The sequence below is a fragment of the Carassius carassius genome, chromosome 10, assembly GCF_963082965.1.
Source record: "Carassius carassius chromosome 10, fCarCar2.1, whole genome shotgun sequence".
NCBI classification, from domain to species: Eukaryota; Metazoa; Chordata; class Actinopteri; order Cypriniformes; family Cyprinidae; genus Carassius; species Carassius carassius.
The window spans coordinates 6,116,402-6,144,337 of record NC_081764.1 but is presented as its reverse complement, the minus strand read 5'-3'; the positions used below and the strand labels follow the sequence as shown (position 1 = coordinate 6,144,337).

At 42.1% G+C, this 27,936-nt stretch overlaps 1 protein-coding gene across 3 annotated transcripts in view; it reads right to left on the bottom strand.

Moving 5' to 3' along the window:
* Positions 1–2,714: 2,714 nt before the first annotated feature.
* Positions 2,715–27,936, bottom strand: part of LOC132151623 (immunoglobulin-like and fibronectin type III domain-containing protein 1) — a 42,693-nt gene continuing 17,471 nt past the window's right edge. Inside the window, exons 10-25 of one of the 3 annotated variants that reach the window (XM_059559862.1) lie at positions 22,058–22,330; positions 19,980–21,233; positions 18,416–18,535; positions 11,627–11,965; positions 9,269–9,393; positions 9,039–9,183; positions 8,645–8,938; positions 8,245–8,541; positions 7,968–8,147; positions 7,759–7,887; positions 7,213–7,521; positions 7,019–7,104; positions 6,463–6,655; positions 5,291–5,587; positions 3,927–4,253; positions 2,715–2,759 (exon numbers count right to left, since the gene is read on the bottom strand). In XM_059559862.1, the coding sequence (XP_059415845.1) occupies positions 2,755–2,759; positions 3,927–4,253; positions 5,291–5,587; positions 6,463–6,655; positions 7,019–7,104; positions 7,213–7,521; positions 7,759–7,887; positions 7,968–8,147; positions 8,245–8,541; positions 8,645–8,938; positions 9,039–9,183; positions 9,269–9,393; positions 11,627–11,965; positions 18,416–18,535; positions 19,980–21,233; positions 22,058–22,330 (4,373 nt within the window). In that variant the 3' untranslated portion in view covers positions 2,715–2,754. The remainder of the gene's footprint in view (positions 2,760–3,926; positions 4,254–5,290; positions 5,588–6,462; positions 6,656–7,018; positions 7,105–7,212; positions 7,522–7,758; positions 7,888–7,967; positions 8,148–8,244; positions 8,542–8,644; positions 8,939–9,038; positions 9,184–9,268; positions 9,394–11,626; positions 11,966–18,415; positions 18,536–19,979; positions 21,234–22,057; positions 22,331–27,936) is intronic. The other 2 variants (XM_059559863.1, XM_059559864.1) reach the window with 2 other exon arrangements.

The window sequence follows — 27,936 nt, the reverse complement described above, 5'->3', positions numbered from 1 at the left end:
TCAAGTAGCCCTGCATGCTTTTGTCTGTTATAGGTCACATACCTCATAAAACTATCCATCAAAACACCTGACACACACTCTCATCTTAAATGCAGAGTGCCAACATTTTTCAAGAGCTTTATTTCTCCACAATCTCCTATGAAAGTAATAATATTCCCAGATGCATTTCATAACTGCTAGATTGAAAGGCTTCATAAACTCTACCATTCGTTTCCGTTTAATATTTATGTCTAGCAGTCGTCTAGGTGATATGTTGCATATATACAGTATGTGCATCCAAAATTATATATATATACACAATATATATATATATATATAATATTTAATATTAATTCTTATATATTAAATATATAATCTTATAATATAAACTTATATGCACACACACACACACACACACACACACACACACACACACACACACACACACATTTGAACACACTATACTATTTACAGGAATAGAACTGCATACATGACATTTAAAGTTATAAGATTTTGGTAGAATCATCAATATTATCCATTTACATATTTATAATTATGCATTTGTTATTGTCTATGAAATAAATGCATACATTCCACGACATACAGGATCAAATTATTAATTACAATTATGTACATTGTGAATATATAAGTTATTTGTGTTTCTCAGTGATCCATAAATTCTAACCTACTTTCATCATTGAGTTGGTGGCTGTGGAATGGTGTGGGACCAAAAAAAAGCTGCATGTAACAAACATTGCTCAAAACTAAGAAAACAGATGGCGTAGCATCATTTCATCATTAACAGGAAACCACTTTGAAAGGAATGGAGACCATCATGAACATTTTTCAGCCCAACAGATGTCTCTGTTCATCTTTCTGAGAACTATTCCAGGGGGAATCAAATCTATTTGTTTTAGAAACAACCATCACAGTGAAATGCCATAAAAAATAAATAATAAAAAAATTAAAATCATTATACAATCAATACTGTACATGCTGCTTTTTTTCATACAATCCAAATGAGTTTATGTAAATTAATTAAAAATGCTGTACAAACGATCTTATTCCTACATAAATAGCACAAAATCAGTACATAGTTATGGTCAGAGCAAGCTGATATAAAATATATGCGGTAATCCAGGGCAAGTTTAACACTTAAGGCAACGCCAACCCATGCTGATTGGCCAGGTGCATTACTCCTTTCAATTGTGTGCAGTCCTGGTATAATGTAGCATAATAGTATGAACACTAAATATTGCATTGATAACTTACTTTTTGACTTGTGCCTGTGCTCTTTCTTCAGCTTTGAGTGCCTAATTCACCTTTGCGATCCAACTTGAGATGGTTCTCAAAGGTGTCCTGTTGCTCATTGGGGTGTTGGCTGAGGGACAGACTTACTCATGAGTTCTTATCAAAGACCCTAGTGTGATGTGGAACTTTGACTCCTCCTTTAGATATGGGACCAGGCTGGAGAATGAAGCTTAGAGTGTCTTATAAACTATCCACTGAAAAAGAAACTCCAGGAGTTAACGTGCAGTGGAGCAGTGACAGCCGAAGGAGCAGCTTCCTCGTGATGTGAGAATGATAAGCTTGTGCTTTTCTTAATGGTGTGCCTTGAACCTACTAACGATGATGATTTTATCTCTAAAAATTGTGTATCATTTGTCATTGTAATTCTGTACCATATCAAAATTCGGTCATATAAGACTAATCTTGCCTATATTAACAAAAATGAATGGTTCTCATTTAAAAGAAAACATGTTGTTTGTTGATGCTTAATGTAAATGTATGCAATAGTTTTGGAGATCATTTAATTTAAATGATTCATGGGTTGCATCAACTTGGATCAACTTGTTGGATATGAGTTTGAAGTTACATTGGTATGGTCAGGCCAGGGCGTTATGGCCCATATGTGGAACAGAAGAGACGGAGAGGTCATAAATCATCATGATATAGTGACTCTTAAGTTTGACATATACACATGAGTACGCCACAGGAGCACTGCACTGATGTTACATGTGCTGGACCCTGACAGGTCATTTAAAATATTTATTGGCATGCAGTAAAATAGTCCAAATATAACAAGGACAGCATGTTCAGGATTTACTTGTAAGTGAGACTTTATGGTGTCATCAGTATGCATTCATATGGCACTTCTGTATAATATTTATCTCTCTTTGTTTCTGAATGGATGTGTTCAGAAACACAGCTCTTGAGAATTTTAGGGAGGATAGGATCATGGATTAATAATCAAATCATTGTGCTTTGAATTCACACATTCAATAACGGTCGATACACAAGTGCACTGTGTAAAGAACCTGAATATTTTATTTACACTAAAGCATTTTTGTTGATAAAGGATATCTGAAGAAGCAAAAGCTTATTTTATATGTTAGCATTTCCAGACAAAAATTTAATAAAAAAATGGATGCAAGAAATCAGTATTATGCACTTTTTTGTGTGTAACTGAATTTGTGAAAGAGCAGGTTACGTACACAAAAGCCAAGAATAAATAAATTAATGAATTAAATTGCGTACAAGTACAATACATCAGCAACCCATGCAGCACAAAACAGAGTTTTTTCTTCTTGTTTTTTTTTTTTGTTCTAATTTAAACACATTAAGACAATACAAAGTTTTATAAGGTCATACAATGTGTAGCATTTCCATGAGCCATCTTTCTGCAAAAATATTCAATGCTGTAGTTCTACAAAGGGCCTAAAGTTAAAAAAAAATTGCATGCTGTATTTTTGACATCCTCCCCACGTCAAGGTTTTATTCTGAAAATCAAAGAAAATATGGTTAAGGTTTTTATTTGCAGTGTTATGTATAAAACGTTCTAAACTCTCTGAATTTACTTTGAGTAACTTTTATGACTTTTTAATATGTTTGAAACCATGTTATTCTAAGGATTTCTGAAGATATATTCAGAAATATATTTAGAAACGTACATCAAATAGCTAGTTAGTGATACATTGGAAGAATGTTCTGTAAAACTGGATTCAGAAGCATTTAGATGTTTTCATTCTGTCCCATTAGTTACATTAGTTGATGCATTAACTAACAATTACCAATACATTTGCTATGTTAATTAATACAAATATAACTGCTCATTGCTAGTTCTTGTTAGCTCAGGTCCATTAAATAATATTAAGATACAAATGATATTTTAATATTGTATTAATATGTGTTGAAATCAAAATAAACTAAGATTAAAATAAGTATTATATTGTTAGTGCATGGCAACTAATGTAGTTAACAAATGGAACAGAATTGAAATGCTCTTAACTTACTGATTTTACCTTTGTTTTGTGAGTTAACATAATTATATTAAATAGAAGTGTTAGCCAAGTTATTCATAGGATTTTTGAAGATATGATTAGAAAAAAAAAAAATGTACAACTGTATTCAGAGGCATTTAGATGTTTTCATTTTGTCATTTAATAACTTTTCTGAGTGGCATTTGCTGAGTTTCCCAATATTACTGCAGATCACCCTGTGCTTGGATGGATCAATGCTGGTTTCTCAAACTAGCACACAGAATGCCTGATTGTAAAATGTATGTACGTTGTTACTGTAAAGTCCAAAGACCACAGTGGTTGCCAGGATCTTCAGGAGTTTGTCTCCACAACATGAAAATAGTTTGGAAATGCTGATGAATGTGTAAAGTTATGTTATCTTTTCAAGGCACTGGAAGTTATTAAGCATTACTGAATATATTGACAAATTATGTTGACGCTTTGGTAAGGCAGTTTCATGAAAGTTCAATTTCTTAACACTAAAAAAAGGTCTGAGAATTAATATATTGTTTTATATTGTAATTAAGTAGATAATTATGCTTTTGGGAAATTGGCTAGAGATAAACTAGAACTTCTAAAAATTTACTTTTGGGAACCCAGCTGTCATCAGGTGCTTGATGGTGTAAATTACTTCATGTAGATCCTTACCTCTCACTGTGAGATTGGTGGTGCATTCTGCTCTTCCCAGTGAGCTCTCAGCTATGACTTTATATTCTCCCATGTCTTTGGCTCCAACCCTGAGAATGAGCATGGAGCACACTCCACAGGTGTTAGTGATGTGGTAGTTGGTGTCAGTGTTAAGGCTGACATTGTTGCGGTACCAGGTGACGTGGGGTGTGGGGTTGCCCCTCACAGCACAGCTCATGTAGCACTCGTAGCCTTGTGGGGCTGTGTGGATTTTTAGGGGAACCATAAACCTTGGAGTACTCTCCAAGTTGCAGGTCTTGGACTCTGGGATGTTCAGTGTGAATTTTTCTGCAAAACATGAAGGAGTCTGGTTAAAAATCAGTTGATTAAGGTTGTGTACTTGACATGCTGGTGAGTGGGTGTGTCCCTGAAGGGTCACAGTTTGGTGCAGTAAACAGACATCCCCTAGTGGCAGAACATGCATAAAATACCAGATAGAGTTTGGTTTTCAAATGATGGGTTGCAAACCAAAAATGGGTTACAGGTCTGATAGACCTGCGATAGCAGATTCTAACCATATAATGTAACCAAGAACATTTTGTGTATAAAAAATAAAAATAAAAAATATAAAAAAACACATATAATTTGTTGTTGAAGGACATTCAATCAAACTCTTTATTTTTGACATACATTCATCTGTCACTTGGGAATATTACTAACATATTAGTATAATATCATGGTAACAGTACAACTAGGTCCCATTAATGCATTAACTAACACAGTATTTATAAATCTTTGTTTATGTTATTTAAATAAAAATCATTCATTGTTAGTTTGTGTTAGTTCAGGTCCATTGTATAATATTAACAGATACAACTTTTGATTTTATTAATGTGTTCATAAATGTTGAAAATGACTATTTTTAATACATGCTTTAGACATGTTTTTATTTTTAGCTAACTTTAACTTTTGTAGTTAACTAATGTTAATGGTGTTACAAAGTATTACAAATGTAATACAATATTTTGCCCATTGTGTTTGCGGTAATTTGCACAGTTTGTGGTAATATTAATACATTTTATGTTTAAATTTCATGGCCAGTTTATATTAGATTGTGTCTGTTTACATTTGAGTCCAAATAGCTGATTCTACCCACCACTGAGATGTTATTGACTTCAACTTTTTGTAAATAAAATCAGTTTCAGTTTGCACTTACTGTATGTAGTGCTGTTTATACTTAATGCAAACAGTATCTACAACTATACCATATTGCATAAATATCATCCACCATTTTTATTCTTAGAGTAAATAGCCGCTGGTTTACAAAAGGTCTGAATGGGAAATAATGCTAGTAGCTCGAATCACCATACCCCCATATCACAAACCTTTCTTGCATGTGATTAGCCATTTTGGTGACTCCGAAGGGGCAGACAGGCCAATGTCATTTTTGGAGCACACACGGAACTGGTATTCTCTCCCTGGCATGATGTTACAGGCTGTGAAACGGTTGTTAAAGATACGGTCTGCTACAGTGTGCCAGGACCTCTTGCTCGAGTCTCTCTCGGTCACCATGTAATGCAAGCGATCATCACGTTTCTCGTCTGGGGATGGTTCCCAGGAAACTGTCACTGTGCCCGGAACATTCTCATCCAACACTATGGGGCCTGGGGGCTTTGGCTCGTCTACACCAAAACAATCAGTCGTAGTTCATCAGGACTGGCATAATCAAGGCTATTACATGTACATTCCTGTACACAGCAAATGTGGTTTAGTATATAGTTTTTATAACCATGTATAAAGCTACACTGCCATTTAAAAACTAAATTAATACTTTTAATCAGAAAGGATGCCTAAAATAAATCAAGAGTGACATTAAAGATTTTTACTTTGTTTTAAATAAATGCAGTTCTTTTGAATCATAATAAAAATGTATCACTGTTTCCGCAAATAAATAAATAAAATAAAATAAGAAATAGTTTTCACTATTGGGAATCATTAAAAATGTTTCTTGCACACAAAATTGACATACTGGAATGATTCCTGAAAGATCATGTGACATGAGAAAATTCAGCTTTGCCATCATGAGAATAAATTACATTTTTAATTGTACTAATATAGGAAAAAAAGTTATTTTTAATTGTCATAATATTTTAAAATATGACTGTTATTACTGTATTCAAATAAATGCAGACTTGGTGACTTTTGAATGGTAGTGTAAATTTCTTTTTAAGGTTTTTTTTTTTTTTGTTAAGTTTGTTAAAATATTTTTCTACAGTCTCAGTTATTCATAAAATGATTTAACCAAAAAGTACAAGCACTGTAGCTCTGTGGTACAATATTAATAAAACATTGCTCTGTTTAACGGTTCCGACCAGCCAAACATATCAACATGGCGTGAGCTGGGGGTGTAGCTATGTTTTTCAACCACTGACAGACTGGGACTATTTAGAAGAAAAAAAAAATAATTATATTTGGTGATGCTACAGTACTTATTCATTTAAGATGCTATCTATGGTAATAACAGATTCACAGACATACACTGGTTCCCTTGTTTTACCTGTAACTCTAATCTCAATACTGAAGGTCTCTTGTCCCACAACATTCTTGACAATGATGGTATAGATTCCTGTATCGGAGCGATCTGCAGATGGGATCAGGATCTGAGAGCCTCCCTCAGCATTGCTAATAGTGATACGTTTGGACACAGGGATAGCATCTTTAAGCCAGATGACATCAGGCCATGGAGAAGCCTGTGAAAAGGTAATATAGGAGAAGTGTGGGACATTCGGCCAGTGCAAAATATAGTTTTAATGAGGGGAGTAGGAATGATCTGAAGAGTATATGGGAAGGGAGTATGTTAGCCTGGCTCATGAATATTAATTATGGGACATAATATTCAGCTAGTAGTTCTAAATGATTTGCTGATGTAAGTCAGCACTACATTTTTAATCAAGGAGTAGAGAAGGGGCAATAGGAGTCTTGTTATATTTCAGCCCTTCACACAGCAGGTAGTATATAAGGATTGTCTCCCAAAAAGTGACAAACTTTATGTGATAAAAGTTCTAAACCCCTGGTTTGGTCTCTAAAAGTATGGTTTTAGTATTGTCCAGTACCTCAAAGTTGATGTTGAATCTTGCAGAATTTCCAGCTCTGACCACCATGAAGCTCTTGATCTTAGAATCCGTGAATCTCGGTCTCACTAAGAAAAACAAAACCTTGATTTAATGATATGGTAAATGAGTTTTTGAAAATGAGAGATAGTTTTTTTCAATTTATGGCCTTTCTGAGCATAGATGAGATGATTCACCTGGAGGAGGCATAGCCAAGATATAGTTGTTCAGCTCCTGTGGCTCACCCTCTCCACCTTCATTGACGGCGATCACTCTAACCCAATACATGGCCATTGATTTCAGTCCCTTTACAGTGTAAGAGGTCATGATGATGGCATTTGTGTTGCATCGATCCCATTCTGTGTTTTCAGCAGGTCTGACATCCACAAAGTATCCCTTGGCCTCATTCTGAACACCAGGCTCTTCTTTTGGTTTTGTCCAAGACAAGGATAAGGTAGTGTAGGTTGAGTCAGTCACTTTAAGGTCAATGACTTTACCAGGAGGTTCTAACAGGAAAACCAGATGAAAGCATTTGCATGAGAAAACGTTGAACGAGAAAATGGGGAGAAGTGCAAGAGTAGTTCTAATTAGTTTGTTATTTTGAAGCCCATAAAATTCTGACCTAAATCTGCTATTTTTGCAAATCTATAAGGGGAGCCAATGATTCATTTTTCGAAATGAAAACTTATGGTGAATTCCTCTTCTCTCTTTGAAGATAATGAGCAACCTGAGAAATTACTCACTTTTGGGATCTCTTGCAAACACAAATTCTGAGGGATTACTTGATTCACCAGCTCCAGATATGTTGATGGCTGACACACGGAACTCATACTCCATTCCTTCAACTACATCTTTTACAGCATATTTCTTTGCTGTGGATGGTAATTGAGAAGTAAACATTACTAGCAGACAGTATTTTAAAATAACTTGTGTAAAAATGTGAGATACAAACCTTGGATTGGTTGATCTGTTGGATTGACTTGGCCCCACAAGTTGCTGCCCTTCTTGCGTTTCTCTAAGTTATAACCCAAAATACTGGTTCCTCCAGTGTTGGTCGGAGGACTCCATGTCAGGTTAATGCAGTCTTTGAAGGCACTGGCTACTTTAGGAGCAGATGGCTGACCAGGATATGCTGTAAATTAAGTCATTTCATATGTTTATATTAAGATATGCCTGGATGCCGACTGACTAGCACAAGGCTACTTTGAGAGATTATTTTAGTAAGTCACCTTTAGTGCCAGCCTGCACATCCTCAGTCTCCATCAGTTCACTGATGCCCTCATCAGTCTCGGCTCTGATACGATAACAGTATCTCCTGCCATGGTCAACATCGCTGTCTCTGTAGTGAGCTTCACCTGGGATCTGGCCTATCTTTTTCCATGTGTTGCGTCCAATTTGGTTACGCTCAACTATGTAATGTTTAATAGGGCAACCACCATTGTCTTTTGGTGGTCTCCACTTGATCTCAATGCAGTTGGCAGATGCCTCAATGATCTCCAGTGGTCCAAGTGGGGGGGTTGGTTTATCTAAATGAGGTAACAATTTATCAGGCAAAGTGGAGTGTAATTTTATTACCAAACTGTATTACATTCTTATTACCGGTTTAATTAGTTCACTTTTTGTACTCACCAAGTACAATTAGATTAGAAATAGCTTCAGCTGTACCAAACTCATTTTTGACTTTGATTTTTATTTCCCCGGTGTCTTTACGCTGTAGTTTGATGAGAAGCAGACGGCTTTCACCCTCTGAAATCTCAATCTTGCAGTGAGAGTCTGGTGTGAGCTCTTCACCATCTTTGTACCACTGGACTTTGAATGGCTCACGGCCAATAAGTGGAATTTTGAAGGAGGCTTTCTGATTGTGTTTGATCACAATTGGTTTTGCAAATGATTCAATTTCCTTGTCACTGAATCTTGGTGGATCTTAACACACAAACAGAATAAATGTAAAAAAGTATAAATTTAACATTTTGAATAATTTGGATATACATTAGTACAAATGAGCAGATATTACAAAACAAACCTTCAACATCAATCACACATTCAGTTTTACGCCCATCAGCCTCAAATCGATATTTCCCAGCAAATTCATCTGTTACTTTGGCAATTTTAAGTTTGTGAACAGCTCCCTCTTTACTGATAGTTATACCTTCAGTGGAGGCAGTAATCTACAGAGAAAAAAAAAACTGAGTATATATATGTACACATACACACATCATATATTATATATACATATATATGGCATCTTTATACCTCATTGCCATCTTTGGACCAGGCGCCATTACAATCAGCACTGCTAAGTTTGCAGACCAGTTCAGCTGCTTCTCCCACAATAGCTTTGCAGTCTTCCAGCCCAGCAGAAAAGTGAACACCAGGATCTGCAGGTAATTTGTGAACAAAATTAGTAATTAATTCAAGCATGATTATATTTTGTGTGTGTGTGTGTGTGTGTGTTGCTGTTTGAAATGTACTCCACAGACATCAACTGAGGCTTACTGTAGCAATTCTACAACAGAGAAATTGTACACTTACAGTAGTAAGTATGGACAAACAGATTTTATAGCATCTTCAGTGTTGACTTCTTAGAATCCATATCTTCTTAGAATCCATCATGATGACAAAGAACAGTTATGAAGCATCTCTGAATGGCCACTAAACATTTAACCTGCCTCATTTTGAACTCCATTGTACGGACATTCTAATAGTACATTTTCACTCTTGGGTGAAGATGTTCAATTAGTCACTAATTATTTGTCAGCTTTCCCACTAATGGGAAAATTATGGAAACCTTCCAGATTTGGTGGTATTACCAAATAATGTTGTTGTAATGTTAAATATACAGTACAGACCAAAAGTTTGGACACGCCTTCTCATTCAAAGAGTTTTCTTTATTTTCATGACTATGAAAATTGTAGATTCACACTGAAGGCATCAAAACTATGAATTAACACGTGGAATTATATATGGAATTATATACATAACAAAAAAGTGTGAAACAACTGAAAATATGTCATATTCTAGGTTCTTCAAAGTAGCCACCTTTTCCTTTGATTACTGCTTTGCACACTCTTGGCATTCTCTTGATGAGCTTCGAGAGGCAGTCCACCTGAAATGGTCTTCCAACGGTCTTGAAGGAGTTCCCCGAGAGATGCTTAGCACTTGTTGGCCCTTTTGCCTTCTGTCTGCAGTCCAGCTCACCCCTAAACCATCTCGATTGGGTTCAGGTCCGGTGACTGTGGAGGCCAGGTCATCTGGCGCAGCACCCCATCACTCTCCTTCTTGGTCAAATAGCCCTTGATGCCTTCAGTGTGACTGATTTTCATAGTCATGAAAATAAAGAAAACTCTTTGAATGAGAAGGTGTGTCCAAACTTTTGGTCTGTACTGTAAATAATATTTATATTAATCTAATAGAAATTAGATTAATATAAATTCCCCCTTCTCCCCATTTTGTATGATTTGTTCTTTGGATACTTGTGCAGATATTTGTGCAAAATTTGCTGCGTTTAGGTAATGGGAGATCTTGCTGGAATGACTTCTAGGTCTTCTATAGGCCATATAAAATATTTAATTTGTCTTCTCATAATTAAAGTTTGTGAAGTCATATTTGGTTGAATTGATTCAGATCTTATGTCCCAGTTACTCTGATTATTGAGCGAGGTGATTGGCCTTTAGCAAGACAAGCAAGACTGGTGAAGACAATACTAGCACTGTGTATATACTGATATAATCTGTATTGTTAAAAGCACTATATAAATAAAGGTGACTTGACTATTGTTATTATTATAATTATTTTTATTGTCTTCCATAGAAAATAAATAACATACAGGTTTGGAATGGCATGAGAGTAAAAGTTATTCCTTCAATGAAACAAAAGATTTCCAATGCCCACTGGCATTATGTAAAAAAAAAAGAAAGAAAAAAAGAAAAAACCTTTCCCGCCTTCTTAAAGTTACTGATAAAGGTTATTAAAGTTACTGATTACAACCCACCTTGCTCAATATATCCCTCAATTAATTTGAGCTTGCTCATCAAATATGCCTTCACAAATTTTCAACATGAACTTTATGTCCAAGAACTGCTGATATGAATATGAATATGCATATGCTTACAAAGCATGTTTTGTGGAAGCTAGGGGTATAATCTTTAAATGATGAGTATTTGGGACAGTGAAGCCAACAAAGTTTCTCAGTGGAAAGTTATCTAGCATGTCCCAAGGTACAGTATGTTGCGAGATGTTTGGTCCTGCAGGAATAAGATCCAAAACATGTCCGGAATGGTTACATTAAAGTTAAATTAAGTAAAACATTAAAACAAGGACCTAAATCTTTCAGGGATGTTGTGACAGAACAAGTACATGCTTAATAACTGCCCAAGTCCAAATAAAAAAAACTTTTCTGATTAATAATATGCAAAAATGTCTCCATAGTCATGTGAAAGACTTATAGGAAGTGCTTTGGATAACTTTGTTTATTGTTCAGATGATGTGAATAAATTAGACCAATTATTCCTACAAGAGGTTGTTTCACAGTTATTTCCTCAGTATTCTGAATGACTGTGACATTTGCATAGAAAAGCAATGTCATTATTCAGTGCTTCAAACATCTCTTACCAGCAGCTGTCTCCAGAACCTGTGGGCCCTGTTTTTTACAGCCTGAACGCTTGCCAGCTTTAGCTGACGCATCCTTTTCATCTTCAGCTTCTTTTTCTTCCTCTGTAGCTTCAGTGCTGCCCTCTGATGACCCTCCAGGACCTGGTGGCTTTCCGGGGCCTGGTGAGTCCCCCGAACCTGAAGCGCTGCCAGAACCTGAAGTGTTACCAGATCCAGATGGGTTCCCAGAACCTGAAGGATTTTCAGAACCTGACGAGTTTCCTGAACCTGATGGATTACCGGAACCTGATGGCTTGCCATACCCTGATGTTTTTTCTTTATCTGATGGGTTACCCCCACCTTTATTCATGCCGGTCAGTCAGTTGGTGCAGGATTTTGAAGATTGACATTAATATGATAAAGAGGTTAGAAAGAACATTTAGAATGAAAAGAAAAAGAACAAACAACATTTAAGAAAACTGTGACAAAAACCTCCACAAAAAATGCAAACAATGAACATTTTCCAAAGTTGAGCTTCTAAACATGCTGCAGTTTTGTTGCTTTTGTGCCATGCTGAGTAATTCCATCCACAATAAAATCTCATTGGTCAAAAAATCCTGATCCACAAACCTCTGTATTAAACATCAACTATTCCAAAGGCTGTTACATTGTTAATTTGTACACCGTTTTTGTGTTTATGTATTTACACAACAATGTAAATACATAACATTGTAAATACATAACATATGTAAATACCCCCCCCGGAGCCGTGTGGACTTCTTTTATAATGGACGGGCAACCATCCACTTCAGTTAAAAAAGCATGCATTAGCCTGGACATTATTTATTATAACACTGATTGTATTCGTCTGAAAGAGAAGTGCCATATACAACTATACAATGGCTTGACGGTGAGTAAATCATGGGGTAATTTTAATTTTTGGGTGAACTATACCTTTAAACATTTTTTAAGCAAGTAACCAGAAACTGAAACAAAAATGCTACATGACCAATGAGAACATGATGTATACAGCTATGAAGAGCTTGATGTATGGCCAATGAGAATTCACAGTGGGAGGGGCTTCCCAATGTGGTACCACAGACATAGAAACCAAACAATCACAACAACATTTACATGAAAAACACTGACAAACTAACACCACAATACAGGTACATGAGCAACAAATAAATGACACAAACAAACAATTAAGACAAACAAACTGAGTAGCACATAAAGCTGACAAATTTTAATTTTATGGAACATTCGATGAAAAAAAAAGACTTCAGTTTGTATGATATCATATGATTGAAAATCACATTAATATTTTAAAGGACTCCACTATTTTCCCCCCATGTTAAAAGTATTATTATTTAAATATATATATTAATAACTGAAAAATAATAATCATGCTTAATGAATTAGCGTTTAATAAAAACGTCTCGGGTTACGAATGTAACCATGGTTCCCTGAGAGGGAACGAGACACTGCGTCCTCTGAGGGGACACTATGGGGAACACCTCGTCAAACGCCAATGTGTTGGCCGGCGACAGCCTCTGACGTCACTACCAGCGCGACTATAAATACGCGCCCGTAGGACCCGTCAATATCTTCTTCGTGAAGCTTGCGTCCGAAGCATTACAGGGAGCTAGAGGACGCAGTGTCTCTTTCCCTCTCAGGGAACCATGGTTACATTCGTAACCCGAGACGTTCCCTTTCAAGGGAACTGCGTCCTCTGAGGGGACACTATGGGGAACAGTATACCCACGCCGCCATGCTGAGGGGAGTGCAGACCAGAATCATGGCAAACACTAAGTACCAACTCTACCGCTTTTCTCTTTACCGGGAGTCGCCCCTGGGATGGTCTGACGGCTGCCTTATGACATTATCCCTTACGGCCAAAGGCCTAAGCTACATACCCAACTTATCCTGTAGGGCCCTGGCCCAGGGTAGAGCTAAAGGCTTGGAATCACAGAGATTCCTTTAAAGGGATACGGCTAAAAGCCTGGCACTTTCCTCTACCAAGTCTTTGCCTGTCACACAGGGGCTACTGCTAGCTTTCGCAAAACCTGCCGAAAGGGCTGTCCCCACAGCACTCTAGTAGCGGCGCCCTGTTCTAGATAGGTATCCGAGGATACCTAGGTGGAGTGGTGCCCAAGATGAACGGGGCTTAAACCAACTCAAGAAAGGGCACGAAGCAGCAGCGCGAAGCCCTTACCATCTAGGGATTTTAGAAAGAACGCAGAGACTAGCGTGCGAACTTACCACAATGTGGATTTCAGAAAGTGCGCAAAGACTCCCGTGCACACTTACCATAACGTGGATTTACAAATACTGTTCTAAGGAGGGGCTCTCGTGGAACTCTGTCAGAGCAGCTCGCAGAAGAGTGGCCCGGGAGCAGAGCAATTGGAGGCCTCAGCCCCTGCCTCAGCAGGATGCCTGCTCTCACAGAGCGTCTCAAACAGTATGTGGTACTGGAGCACTCTGAAGAACCGGGAATCAGTCTCCCAAGAGAGGAAGACTCCGAGCTCCGAGCAGCATGCTCATAGGTGACCCTTTCAGAAAAGGGGAGCGCTGCTGAACTACCCGAGAATTGCCCACACGGCCCCCCCAAGTTGAGGGGGCTTGGGGTGTACAATAAGTACACACCGGTTGGATGAAACCCAAGGAACACCGGAGGCGAATCATCCCAAGAAAGGGAACGAAGCGGAGCGCGTAACCCTTACCATACAGGATTTTAGAAAGTGCGCAGAGTCTTGCTTGCACACTTACCACTTTACGTGGATTTCAGAAAGTGCGCAGAGACTTGCGTGCACACTTACCACTTTACGTGGATTTCAGACAGTGCGCAAAGCGTTAACGTGCACACTGACCACCATGTGGATTTGAGAAAGTACACAGGCAAGCGTGTGTACTGAAAGGTTACCTGACAACCACAGTATGTGGGAGCTCACATTCAGAGAGGCCTGTGAAGCCTGCTACCTGATAACCACAATATGTGGGAGTTCACCTACAGAGAGGCCTAGAGAGGCCTACTATCTGTTACCAGATAACCACCTCAGTGGAAACTGAAAGCAATATGGAACTCGACTCCAGGGAGGCCTGGTGAGGCCTACTACCTGACAACCACAATGTGCTATTCCGTAGAAACGCATAGTATGTGGGTGCTAAATCTCCAGGGAGGCCTGGTGAGGCCTACTACCTGGCAACCACAGTATGTGGGAGCTCGTCTTCAGAGAGACCTGGTGAAGCCTACTATCTGAAAAAGCCACAATATGCTATTCCGTGGAAACGCATAGCCTCTGGGAGCTAAATCTCCAGGGAGGCCTGGTGAGGCCTACTACCTGGCAACCACAGTATGTGGGAGCTCGTCTTCAGAGAGACCTGGTGAAGCCTACTATCTGAAAAAGCCACAACATGCTATTCCGTGGACACGCATAGTATGTGGGAGCTAAATCTCCAGGGAGGCCTGGTGAGGCCTACTACCTGGCGACCACCGAACGTGGGAGCTCACCTTCAGAGAGACCTGGTGAAGCCTACTATCTGAAAACCACAATATGCTATATAGAGGAGACGCACAGTATGTGGGGGCTAAATCTCCAGGGAGGCCTGCTGAGGCCTACTACCTGGCAACCACAGTAAGTGGGAGCTCGTCTTCAGAGAGACCTGATGAAGCCTACTATCAGAAAAACCACAATATGCTACCCCGTGGAAACGCATAGTATGTGGGAGCTAAATCTCCAGGGAGGCCTGGTGAGGCCTACTACCTGGCGACCACAGAACGTGGGAGCTCACCTTCAGAGAGACCTGGTGAAGCCTACTATCTGAAAGGACCACAATATGCTATTTAGTGGAGACGCACAGTATGTGGGAGCCAAATCTCCAGGGAGGCCTGGTGAGGCCTACTACCTGGCAACCACCGTATGTGGGAGCTCACCATCAGGGAGGCCTGATGAAGCCTACCACCTGATAACCACAATATGTGGGAGTCCACCCAGCCCCTCATGTTGAGGGAAGCGATGCTTGAGGTGCATAACAAATACACACTGGTTGGATGAAGCCCAAGGAACACCGGGGGCGAATCATCCCAAGAAAGGGGACGAAGCAGAGCGTAAACCCTTACCATACAGGATTTTAGAAAGTGCGCAGAGTCTTGCGTGCACACTTACCACTTTACGTGGATTTCAGAAAGTGCGCAGAGTCTTGCGTGCACACTTACCACTTTACGTGGATTTCAGACAGTGCGCAAAGCGTTAACGTGCACACTGACCACTATGTGGCTTTGAGAAAGTACACAGGCAAGCGTGTGTACAGAGAGGTTCCCAAGCATCGCAGAGGCGCTGGATCGCACGGGAGCGGTGAGCTCCAACCCTCTTTTTTTTTAGGCGAGGGGAGCATCACCTGAGGCAGTAAATACAGAGCTTCTTGCCGTAACCACCACCTCCGCGGATGCGCTAGGCGGCCAGGCGGCCCCTCAGGGTGACCTGGCCGGACATCTATGGAATTCCCTGCAGTGCTGTGCCAATTCTTTGGCCACCTAGCTACTGTAAAGGAAACTCACAGAGATTGTTAGTAGACATATAACCACCAGCAACATAATGTCCATAAACAGGTAGAGCAAGGGTTACGTACTTACCCACCCTCCTGTACTGGAGTCCCGCTGCGGGGCGCCCCCTTCTGGTCCGGACCGTCAGTAAGGCGGTTGCTATGAACATAGAACCAACCAAAACATCATAGGTCCAGAAAGGAGACTGTTATGTGAGAGACCGTCCACCTAACCTCGATCAGGTGGAAAGCTGGTGGCTACAGGGGAATTAGGCAGGGGAGGACAAAAAACAGAGGTTAAAAACAGAGGTTAAAAACATCCGTAGCTACTAGGTCATCCTACCGCTCTGACCCGGGCGAGGACGCTGCCTCGTTCGAATCACGTCCCTCAGACCCTGCTTACCGCTCCGTGACCCGTGGTTCCTCTTGCCCCTGCCCTTAGGCGGGGGAGGAGCGCGAGCCACAACACTAGCCTTCTGCGCCCCTCTACGACCCTCAGATCGAGATGGGCCAGGACCCCTGAGTTGCTCGGGCTCGGACCTGGACCTTCTTGGAATGAAGGATTTAAAGGCCGCTGAGCGCGCCCTTGCCTCCCTGAACTTCCCGACCACCATCTCGACGGAGGTACCAAAAAGCTCAGAAGGCGAGACCGGAGCATCGAGAAGAAACCCCCTTTCTTCCTTCCCGATGTCAGCCAGGTTCACCCACAGATGTCTCTCCGTCACCACCATGGCCGCCATAGACCTGCCCATGGCGGAGGCGGCCTGCTTGGTAGCTCGGAGAGAGAGGTCTGTGGTGCGGCGCAGCTCGGCTACCTGGTCAGGTGAAAGGCCCTCACCTGTATCCAGGTCCTTCAGCAGGTCAGCCTGGTAGGCCTTGAGCACCGCCATCGTGTGCAGTGAAGCCACAGCCTGACCAGCTGCCGCGTATGACCTGCCATTTAAGCGGGATGTATCTTGGAGGGGCTTAGATGGCAAAGCGGGAGATTTAAGAGAGGACGTTTGCCCCACAGAGAGATAGCAAGCCAGCGTCTCTTCTACAGGGGGCATCCTCTCATAGCCGTTCTCATGCAAGCCCTCAATATTAGCATAGCTCGTATGCTGAAACCGGTGGATGCGAGAGGAAAACGGCCTCTTCCATTCCTTTTCGACTTCTGCATGTAAGTCAGGCAAGAATGGAAGGCTCACCTGGGCTGGAGGGCTATGGTCAGACAAGTTCCGCTCAGCGAGGCGACCTCGTGGCGCCACCTTGCTGGCACGCTTCCATGGCAAATCTAATCTAAATCCATAACCTCTAACAGCTCCTCATACGCGGAACAGGAGGATTGAGAAGGCTCAGCCTCAGCTTCTTCACCACTCTCAGACATCTCCTGCTCTTCCTGGGTAGAACCCAGCAGAGCACTAACTTCAGTGTCAGAATGGGTTAATGATACCACATCTGCCTCCCGAAGTTCGCTCTCGTTCGCCGCCGGAGAGTGTGAAAAGGAAGGTCCCTCTCTACACTCCTCAGCGAGATCCATTTGTGATCCCCACGAGCTCATTCTCCTCCGTGCCTCGGCAACGGCGGGACCTGAGCCGCGGGATCCAGATGGCTGTCCCTCTTTCCTCGAAAAGAGAGACAAACGAGAGTGGAGCTTTCTCAGAGAGAAACGGTCGCAGTGCACGCAGACCGCCCCCTCAAGGACATCGCGCGCGTGCTCTTCGCCCAAACAAGAGACGCAAAGAGTGTGTGTGTCATCGGGTGTCAGATAACGCTGACACGGATGCACACACTGTCTAAACGCCTTGCTAGTGGAAGCCATGATGAAAACAGTAATAGATCGCTCTTACCGTTTTGGTCGTTTCTCAGATGCACGCTTCAAACAAAACAGTCAACTGAAGACGAAGAAGATATTGACGGGTCCTACGGGCGCGTATTTATAGTCGCGCTGGTAGTGACGTCAGAGGCTGTCGCCGGCCAACACGTTGGCGTTTTTCAAAGTATGCTTCAGACACGGGTCACGACGAGGTGTTCCCCATAGTGTCCCTTCAGAGGACGCAGTTCGAAGTTCCCTTGAAAGGGAACAAATAAATAAATAGGATGTTAATGTTACATGAAATGTCTTTCTCATTATAAATATCAATCATTCAAGTAAAAGCTATTTGTTTTACTGTTGATGTTTGATGGAAAATATGTTTATTATGTTTAGTAAATTATGTCGTTTCTGTAATCACTGCACAGGATTTTAATACAGGTGAGCTGGATTTAGTGTTCATCCCACGCTCTTACCAGTTACTGTGTCTGGCATCAGTGGGCCTTGTCTTACACGAGTACAGCCCTCGACTTCCCCTTCTTGCTTACACCGCTCCATGCTCACATTTGGAACTGTGCTGAGCATGTTTGAGTTTCCTATCATGATTTTTGATGTAAAGTGTGAATTAATCAGCTCAGGATGTGCAATGCTTTGATTGTGTTGTGTGTGTGTGTGTGTGTGTGTGTGTATCCCGCTCGAGCTAAAACACCTCTAGGATATAGGTGTTGTGATGATTGCATGTGCAGAGTAATATCAGCTTATAAGCAAACACAAAGTTGTGCAAGGATGCTGCACCAAATCAAAGCTCTTTTACAAAACCAGTTGAATGTTGACACTTCAAAATAAGCAATAATGGTAACAGTTTTGTAAAAAGGTATCCATAATATAAGTTTTGTGAAGATAATTAAATGGGTATCAGTATATTTGCTGTAGGAGTGTGTACTATATATGTATGTGTAGTGTATATATATATATATATATATATATATATATATATATATATATATATATATATATATACATATATATATACAATGTGTACACAAAGTATACACATCGATAAATTAATCATTTTATTCAGCAAGGATGCATTAAATTGATCAAAAGTGGCAGTAAAGAATTGTATTTGAACAGATTTCAAATAAATGCTACTCTTTTTAATATTTTGTTAAATTAATTTTCTTTTATTAATATTCATTAAAGAATCCTGAAAAATTAACCACAAAAATATTAAAGTCTTCTTTATCGCAGTTCTTTAAGTCGAACACACCTAATAACTAGAGAGCATCAATGGTTCGCCTGCTCAATCGCGAGTTAGTCAACTGTCATTACCGTTATCTACTACAGCCTAGAGTTCGCTAATGTCTTTGACATCTAAATGCATATTACCTGGTTGCGTTAATTTACAAAACAGCTAGGTCTCCTTATTTAAATTTAGAGGGAGCATCCATTTCCATTCAGGTTGTAGCGGTATTTGACAGCTGAAAGAGGCAGCAGCTTTTCTGTGAGTGGGCATGGTTTCAGCGCCGACATCAGACAAACCCCACTGTTTGAGAGCAGATTTTTTTTTTTTTGTCTTCTTCCAAGATTTTCATACATTATTTTATTTACTTGGTGTTTTTTTATCATCCAAATTTGGCTGGGTGGTTAATGACACATTTTTCTGTGGTGTGACAAACACAGAACACATATATAATGTTGCTTTACACAGACTTTAAAAAGCAAAGCTTTTTTTGTTGTTTGTTTTCAACCGTTTTATATTTTTATAATATTACTGTTTTTAATGTATTTTGATCAAATAAATGCAGCCTTGGTCATCATAAAGACTTCTTTGAAAAACAAAAAAATATGACTTAATAGTATTTTTTTTATGTTGTTGTATATACAATACTGTATGTAATGTATGGAAGGTTGGCCTGCTTTGCTAGACTGTATGTTTTCTGTAAGAACCAATCACTGCTGCAATCTTACAGTACATATTTTTTAAATAAGAGATAAAAGCAAGAAGGAATGTGTATAGTATAGTGTATAATTTCTTACCTAAGACAGTCTCTGGTACAAGAGGTCCTGCTCTTTGACGCTTCTTCTCTCCTCCATCTCCTCCCTCGCCACCGCTTCCTCCAGAACCACCAGCTCCTCCGGCCCCACCATCAGCTCCAGCTCCTCCAGCCCCAACGGATCCTCCAGCTCCATCAGCTCCACTGGTTCCTCCAGTTCCATCAGCCCCTCCAGCTCCTCCGGCACCTCCGGCTCCATCAGCCCCTCTAGCTACTCTGGCACCTCCCGCTCCACCAGCTCCTCCGGCTCCTGTGGGTCCACCAGCTCCTGCGGCACCTCTGGCTCCTCCAGCTCCTGCGGCTCCACGAGTTCCTCCAGCTCCTGTGGCTCCTGTGGCTCCTCTGGCTCCTCCAGCTCCTGTGGCTCCACCAGCTCCACCAGCTCCTGTGGCTCCTCTGGCTCCTCCAGCTCCTATGGCTCCTCCAGCTCCTGCGGCTCCACCAGCTCCTCCAGCTCCTGCGGCTCCACCAGTTCCTGTGGCTTCTCTGGCTCCTCCAGCTCCTGGGGCTCCTCCGGCTGCTCCAGCTCCTGTGGCTCCACCAGCTCCTGTGGATCCTCTGGCTCCTCCAGCTCCTGTGGCTCCACCAGCTCTTGGGGCTCCTCCGGCTGCTCCAGCTCCTGTGGCTCCTCCAGCTTCTCCAGTACCTGTAGCTCCTGCAGCCCATACTGATCCTACCACCTCTGCAGCACCACCTCCAACTCCACCTGTAGCTCCAGCCTTCCCAAGACTTGCTGCCACAGCAGCTGCCTGTGCATTCATCGCAGCAGCTGCTGCAGCCCCTGCCGCAGCTGCTTGCTCAGCACTCAGACCTTCACTTAAGGCCTTGAATTCAGCCTGCTTCCTGGCCTCCTCCTCAGCACTGACTTTAGCTTTAGCTGCTGCAACCTGTGCACCTGCTTCTGCTGCGGCTTTAGCTTCACCCTCAGATCTACCTTTGGCTTTAGCTGCGGAAAAAGCATCCTGTGCAGCTTTAGCAGCTGCGGCCGCAGCAGCTGTTGCCACCTGTGCTGCCGCTTTTGCTGCTTCGGATTCAGCTGCAGATCTAGCTTTAGCTTCAGCTTCTGCTGCCTCTCTTTCAGCCTGGAATTTCTTAGCTGCCCCCAAAGCTTCTGCTATCTCCTTTTTGTTCCTCTCTGCCTGCTCAGCAGCAACCTTCAGCAAGTCTTCACCACAACCACCTGCCTGAGTGGTTTTACGTGTTTTCTTCTTCCCCTTTGTTGCAGGATCTTTGTCAGCTTTTGTGGAAACAATATTACAAACAGATTTAGATAGTGCTTATTGAATTTAAGCAGGTTAATAAAATTACAGAATGTAGTACAAATATTTATGCTAAAAATAATAAAAAACAGAAATAAAACACAATGACTTCATAGTCATATTGTAATGTCTTTATTTTTTACTTTTTTTTTTTTACTTTTATTTGGGGACATTATGTGCGACAAATTATGTGCGGCTATAACTTGTTATTAATCATAAGAATATAATCAAATGAATTATGATTTGATAATTAGTATTAATTAATTGACAGCCTTATTTTCTAATAAAAGGGCTGTGATTATTTGTAATTGATTAATTAATCAGTGCATCATGCAATTATTTATTACAATGATTTGTAATAAAAATAATGCAATATGTAAATAAAAATAATATAGTCTACTGAGTTAAGAATAGTTAAAAAAATATATAAATAAAATAAAATAAAATAATAATATCATCATTTACTCTCTCTTAAGTTGTTTCAAACCGGTATGATTTTCTTTTTTTTCTTTTGGTTTTGAACATAAAATAAGATCTTTTGAAGAATGTGAGTAACAAAACAGTTGCTGTTCCCCACTGACTTCCATAGTATGTCAAATGTACCAAAAACTGTTTAATTACCAACATTCTTCAAAATCTCTTCTTTTGTATTCAGCAGAAAAAAAGAAATTCATACAGGTATTGTGATGTGCAAATATATGTGCAATTTATTTAATTAATCATCATGATTGAATTTGATTACGTTTTATTAATTGACAGAACTTATTTCTACTAAGTGAAAAAGAGAAAAAGTTGTACTTACCTTCTACAATCAGCCAAGCACTGCAAGATCTAATGCCGGCTATAGCAGCATAGATTCCAGCATCCAAAGGCATACAATCAATAATTCTCAGACTGTGGATCAGTTTATCTTCTGAACACGTAATATCGTATTTCTCATTGTTAAAGAGAGGTGTATTTTTTAGGGTCCAAACCATCTTACTAATGGGCTTAGTTAAAACACACTCAAAGATGGCATCCTCTCTCTCTTGGGCCGTCACCTCCTTAATCTTCAGGGCAAAATCCACGAGGGGAACTGTGTTAAATATGGATACACATATCACAGTCAATGACATTATGTATTCTGTAAAAGCACTGCTGAAAAGACCTGGTTTTGAACACGGGTGTCTCCACTAGGCCCAGTGCAAAACAGCTAGTCCCAGCTAGTACCAGTGTTTAAATACCCTTAGTTCCTTCTAGTCTCTGTCTGTATTGGTTTTCATTTATGTTTGGTTGTGTTTTACTAGTTCCCTTTCAAGGGAACTTCGAACTGCGTCCTCTGAGGGGACACTATGGGGAACACCTCGTCGTGACCCGTGTCTGAAGCATACTTTGAAAAACGCCAACGTGTTGGCCGGCGACAGCCTCTGACGTCACTACCAGCGCGACTATAAATACGCGCCTGTAGGACCCTACACTATCTTCTTCGTCTTCATTGACTGTTTTGTTTGAAGCATGCATCTGAGAAACGACCAAAACGGTAAGAGCGATCTATTATTGTTGTCATGGCATCCACTAGCAGGCGTTTAAACAGTGTGTACATCCGTGTCAGTGTTATACGGCACACACACTCTTTGCGTCTCTTGTTTGGGCGGAGAGCACGCGCGTGATGTCCTCGAGGGGGCAATCTGCGTGCACTGCGAGCGTTTTTCGGTGAAAAAGCTCCTCTCTCGTTTGCCTCTCTTTTCGAGGAAAGAGGGACAGCCATCTGGATCCCGCGGCTCAGGACCCACCGTTGCTGAGGCACGGAGGAGGATGAGCTCGGGGGGATTACAGGTGGATCTCGCTGAGGAGTGTAGAGAGGGACTTTTTTCCTTTCACACTCTCCGGCGGCAAACAAGAATGAACTTCGGGAGGAAGATGCGTTGTCATTAACCCTTTCTTGTACTGAAGTTAGTGCTCTGCTGGGTTTTTTCCCAGGAAGAGCAGGAGATGTCTGAGAGTGAAGAAGAAGCTGAGGCTGAGCCTTTCTCAATCCTCCTGCCCTGTGTATGGGGAGCTGTTAGCTGCATAAGTCGAAAGGGAATGGAAGAGGCCATTTTTCTCTCACATCCATCGGTTTCAGCATACAAGTTATGCTGATATCGCGGGCATGCATGAAAGCGGCTATGAGAGGATGCCCCCTGTAGGGAGATGCTGGCTAGCTATCTCTCTGTGGGGGAAACGTCCTCTCTCAATTCCCCCTTTTTTAGATCCCGCTTAAATGGCAAAACATACGCAGCAGCAGGTCAGGCGGTGGCTTCGTTGCACACGATGGCAGTGCTTCAGGCTTACCAGGCTGGCCTGCTGAAGGACCTGGATACCGTCGAAAGAAAGGAGTCCAGGTCCGAGCCCGAACAACACAGGGGTCCTGGCCCATCTCGATCTGAGGATCTTAGATGGGCGCAGAAGGCTAGTGTTGCGGCTCGCACTCCTCCCCTGCCTACGGGCAGGGGCAAGAGGAACCGCGGGTCACGGTGTGGTAAGCAGGGTCTGAGGGACGTGATTCAGACGAGGCTGCGTCCTCGCCCGGGTCAGAGCGGTAGGAAGACCTAGTAGCTCCGGATGTTTTAACCTCTGTTTTAACCTCTGTTTTTTGTCCTCTCCTGCCTAATTCCCCTGTAGCCACCAGCTTTCCACCTGATCGAGGTTAGGTGGACAGTCTCTCACATAACAGTCTCCTACCGATGATGTTTTTGGTTGGGTCTATGTTCATAGCAACCACCTTATTGACGGTCCGGACCAGAAGGGGGCGCCCCGCAAGCGGGACTCCAGTACAGGAGGGTGGGTGAGTACGTAACCCTTGCTCTACCTGTTTATAGACGTTATGTTGCTGGTGGTTATATGTCTACTAACAATCTCTGTGAGTTTCCTTTACAGTAGCTAGGTGGCCAAAGAATTGGCACAGCACTGCAGGGAATTCCATAGATGTCCGGCCAGGTCACCCTGAGGGGCCGCCTGGCCGCTTGGCGCATCCGGGGAGGTGGTGGTTACGGCAAGAAGCTCTGTATTTACTGCCTCAGGTGATGCTCCCCTCGCCTAGAAAAGAGGGTTGGAGCTCACCGCTCCCATGCGATCCTGCGCCTCTGCGAGGCTTGGGAACCTCTCTGTACACACGCTTGCCTGTGTACTTTCTCAAAACCATATAGTGGTCAGTGTGCACGTTAACGCTTTGCGCACTGTCTGAAATCCACGTAAAGTGGTAAGTGTGCACGCAAGACTCTGCGCACTTTCTGAAATCCACGTAAAGTGGTAAGTGTGCACGCATGACTTTGCGCACTTTCTAAAATCCTGTACGGTAGGGGTTACGCGCTTTGCTTCGTTCCCTTTCTTATGATGATTAGCCCTGGGTTCCATGGGCTTCATTCAACCAGTGTGTATTTGTTATACACCTCAAGCATCGCTTCCCTCAAACATGAGGGGCTGGGTGGACTCCCACATATTGTGGTTATCAGGTGGTAGGCTCCATCAGGTCTCTCTGAAGACGAGCTCCCACTTACTGTGGTTGCCAGGTAGTAGGCCTCACCAGGCCTCCCTGGAGATTTAGCTCCCACATACTGTGCGTCTCCTCTATATAGCATATTGTGGTTTTCAGATAGTAGGCTTCACCAGGTCTCTCTGAAGGTGAGCTCCCACGTTCGGTGGTCGCCAGGTAGTAGGCCTCACCAGGCCTCCCTGGAGATTTAGCTCCCACATACTATGCGTTTCCACGGAATAGCATATTGTGGCTTTTTCAGATAGTAGGCTTCACCAGGTCTCTCAGAAGACGAGCTCCCACATACTGTGGTTGCCAGGTAGTAGGCCTCACCAGGCCTCCCTGGAGATTTAGCTCCCACATACTATGCGTTTCTACGGAATAGCACATTGTGGTTTTCAGATAGTAGGCTTCATCAGGTCTCTCTGAAGACGAGCTCCCACATACTGTGGTTGCCAGGTAGTAGGCCTCACCAGGCCTCCCTGGAGATTTAGCTCCCACATATTGTGCGTTCCACTAAATAGCACATTGTGGTTTTCAGATAGTAGGCTTAATCAGGTCTCTCTGAAGACGAGCTCCCACATACTGTGGGTCTCCTCTATATAGCATATTGTGGTTTTCAGATAGTAGGCCTACTACCTGGCAACCACAGTATGTGGGAGCTCGTCTTCAGAGAGACCTGGTGAAGCCTACTATCTGAAAAAACCACAACATGCTATTCCGTGGAAACGCATAGCATGTGGGAGCTAAATTTCCAGGGTGGGTCGTCACTTCCTGTTTGTTGTTGGCGGCTGTACTGCGTTTGAGCTCCGTCACTATATTCTTTTCATTGACTATTTTTAACTCAAATCAATTTTATACATCATCGTTTCCGTTTATATAACGTGTGAATATATCCTCTATTGTATTCTACAACAAAAACAATCAGAGCGCCTCGCTATCACTAGTTTTATTTTGATCTCCCGGGTCCGCTATTAGCTTTTAGCCCATTAGCATCAGCGGCGTGGTTGCAGCTAACTGCGCTTACATTGCTAATACTCTATACACACACATTACCACTGCTGTACTCACTGTTACTTGCTTTAATGGCGGATGAATGTCTCCACTCTGTGCAGCTCGAGCTCGAGGCCGTGGGAAAGCAGATTCGCGACCTGGAGGTGAGGCAGGCCCAGCTGAGAGAGCGGAGAGCCGCGCTGGAATCATCCCGGGCTGACGCTCACAAGTCCGGGGTAAGTATACAGCGATCTGCTAACAGTCCCACCACGTCTACTCCGTGTGTTTCTCTGCACAGGCCCGGTGCACCCAGGACGCGATCTTCCCAGATGTCCTTCACTGCGACGCCGGGACACCACGGACCCTGGGTGCATCCACAGCGGAGGACGCGAGCCGGGTCCCGGGCGACGACTTCTCCCCCTCCTGCCTTCGACATCTCCATCCGGAACCGCTTCGCTCCCCTCCGCGAGACAGGGCGCGACGCTGTGATCATCGGAGACTCCATCGTCCGACACGTAAGTGCTACGTTAGCCGAAGGTAAAGTGCACACTTATTGTTTGCCTGGTGCTCGTGTTCTCGATGTTTCTGCGCAGATACCCGCGATCCTGAAGGCCGACGAGAGCCCCAGAGCAGTCGTGCTTCACGCCGGGGTTAACGACACCACGCTGCGGCAGACGGAGACGCTGAAGAGGGACTTCAGCAGACTGATCGAGACGGTTCGCAGCACGACGCCCGCGGCGACGATCGTCGTGTCAAGACCACTGCCCACGTATCGACGAGGACACGAAAGGTTCAGTAGACTTTTTGCTTTAAATGAATGGTTGTTGTCATGGTGTAAAGAACAGAAACTGCTATTTGTTAATAACTGGAATCTTTTCTGGGAGCGTCCTAGGCTGTTTCGCGCTGATGGATTACACCCCAGCAGAATCGGAGCGGAGCTGCTCTCTGACAACATCTCCAGGACACTTCGCTCCATGTGACTAGTAAGACAATTCTCTAATAACTATTATGATGAGTTTTGTTCCACCTGCTTAAATGATAAAAGTACTTGCGCTGTAAAAACTATTAAGACTGTGTCTGTTCCCCGAATAGTGAGGTCAAAATATAATGTAGGATCTAGAAAAAATCTTATCGTAATTAAACCAGAAAAATGTAAAGTAAATGAACAAAAACAATTTTTAAAGTTTGGGCTCATAAATATTAGATCACTCACACCCAAAGCAGTTATTGTAAATGAAATGATCACAGAAAATAGTTTTGATGTACTCTGCTTGACTGAAACCTGGCTAAAACCAAATGATTATTTTGGTCTAAATGAGTCTACTCCACCAAACTACTGTTATAAGCATGAGCCCCGTCAGACTGGTCGTGGCGGAGGTGTTGCAACAATATATAGTGATATTCTCAATGTTACCCAGAAAACAGGATACAGGTTTAACTCTTTTGAAATACTTCTGCTAAATGTTACACTGTCAGACATGCAAAAGAAATCTAATGTATCTCTTGCTCTGGCTACTGTGTATAGACCACCAGGGCCGTATACAGAATTCCTAAAAGAATTTGCAGATTTCCTCTCAGACCTTCTAGTTACAGTTGATAAGACGCTAATCATGGGAGATTTTAATATTCACGTTGATAATGCAAATCATACATTAGGATACGTTTACTGACCCAATAAACTCCTTTGGAGTCAAGCAAAATGTCACCGGGCCCACTCATCGTTTTAATCATACACTAGATCTAATTATATCGCATGGAATCGATCTTACTGCTATAGATATTGTACCCCAAAGTGATGATATTACAGACCATTTCCTTGTATCTTGCATGCTGCGTATAACTGATATTAACTATATGTCTCAGCGTTACCGTCTGGGCAGAACTATTGTTCCAGTCACCAAAGACAGATTCGCAAATAACCTGCCTGATCTATCTCAACTGCTATTTGTACCCAAAAATACACATGAATTAGACGAAATTACTGACAACATGGGCACTATTTTCTCTAATACATTAGAAGCTGTTGCCCCCATCAAATTGAAAAAGGTTAGAGAAAAACGTACTGTGCCATGGTATAACAGTAATACTCACTCTCTCAAGAAAGTAACTCGTAGTCTTGAACGCAAATGGAGAAAAACTAACTTGGAAGTTTTTAAAATTGCATGGAAAAACAGTATGTCCAGCTATAGACAGGC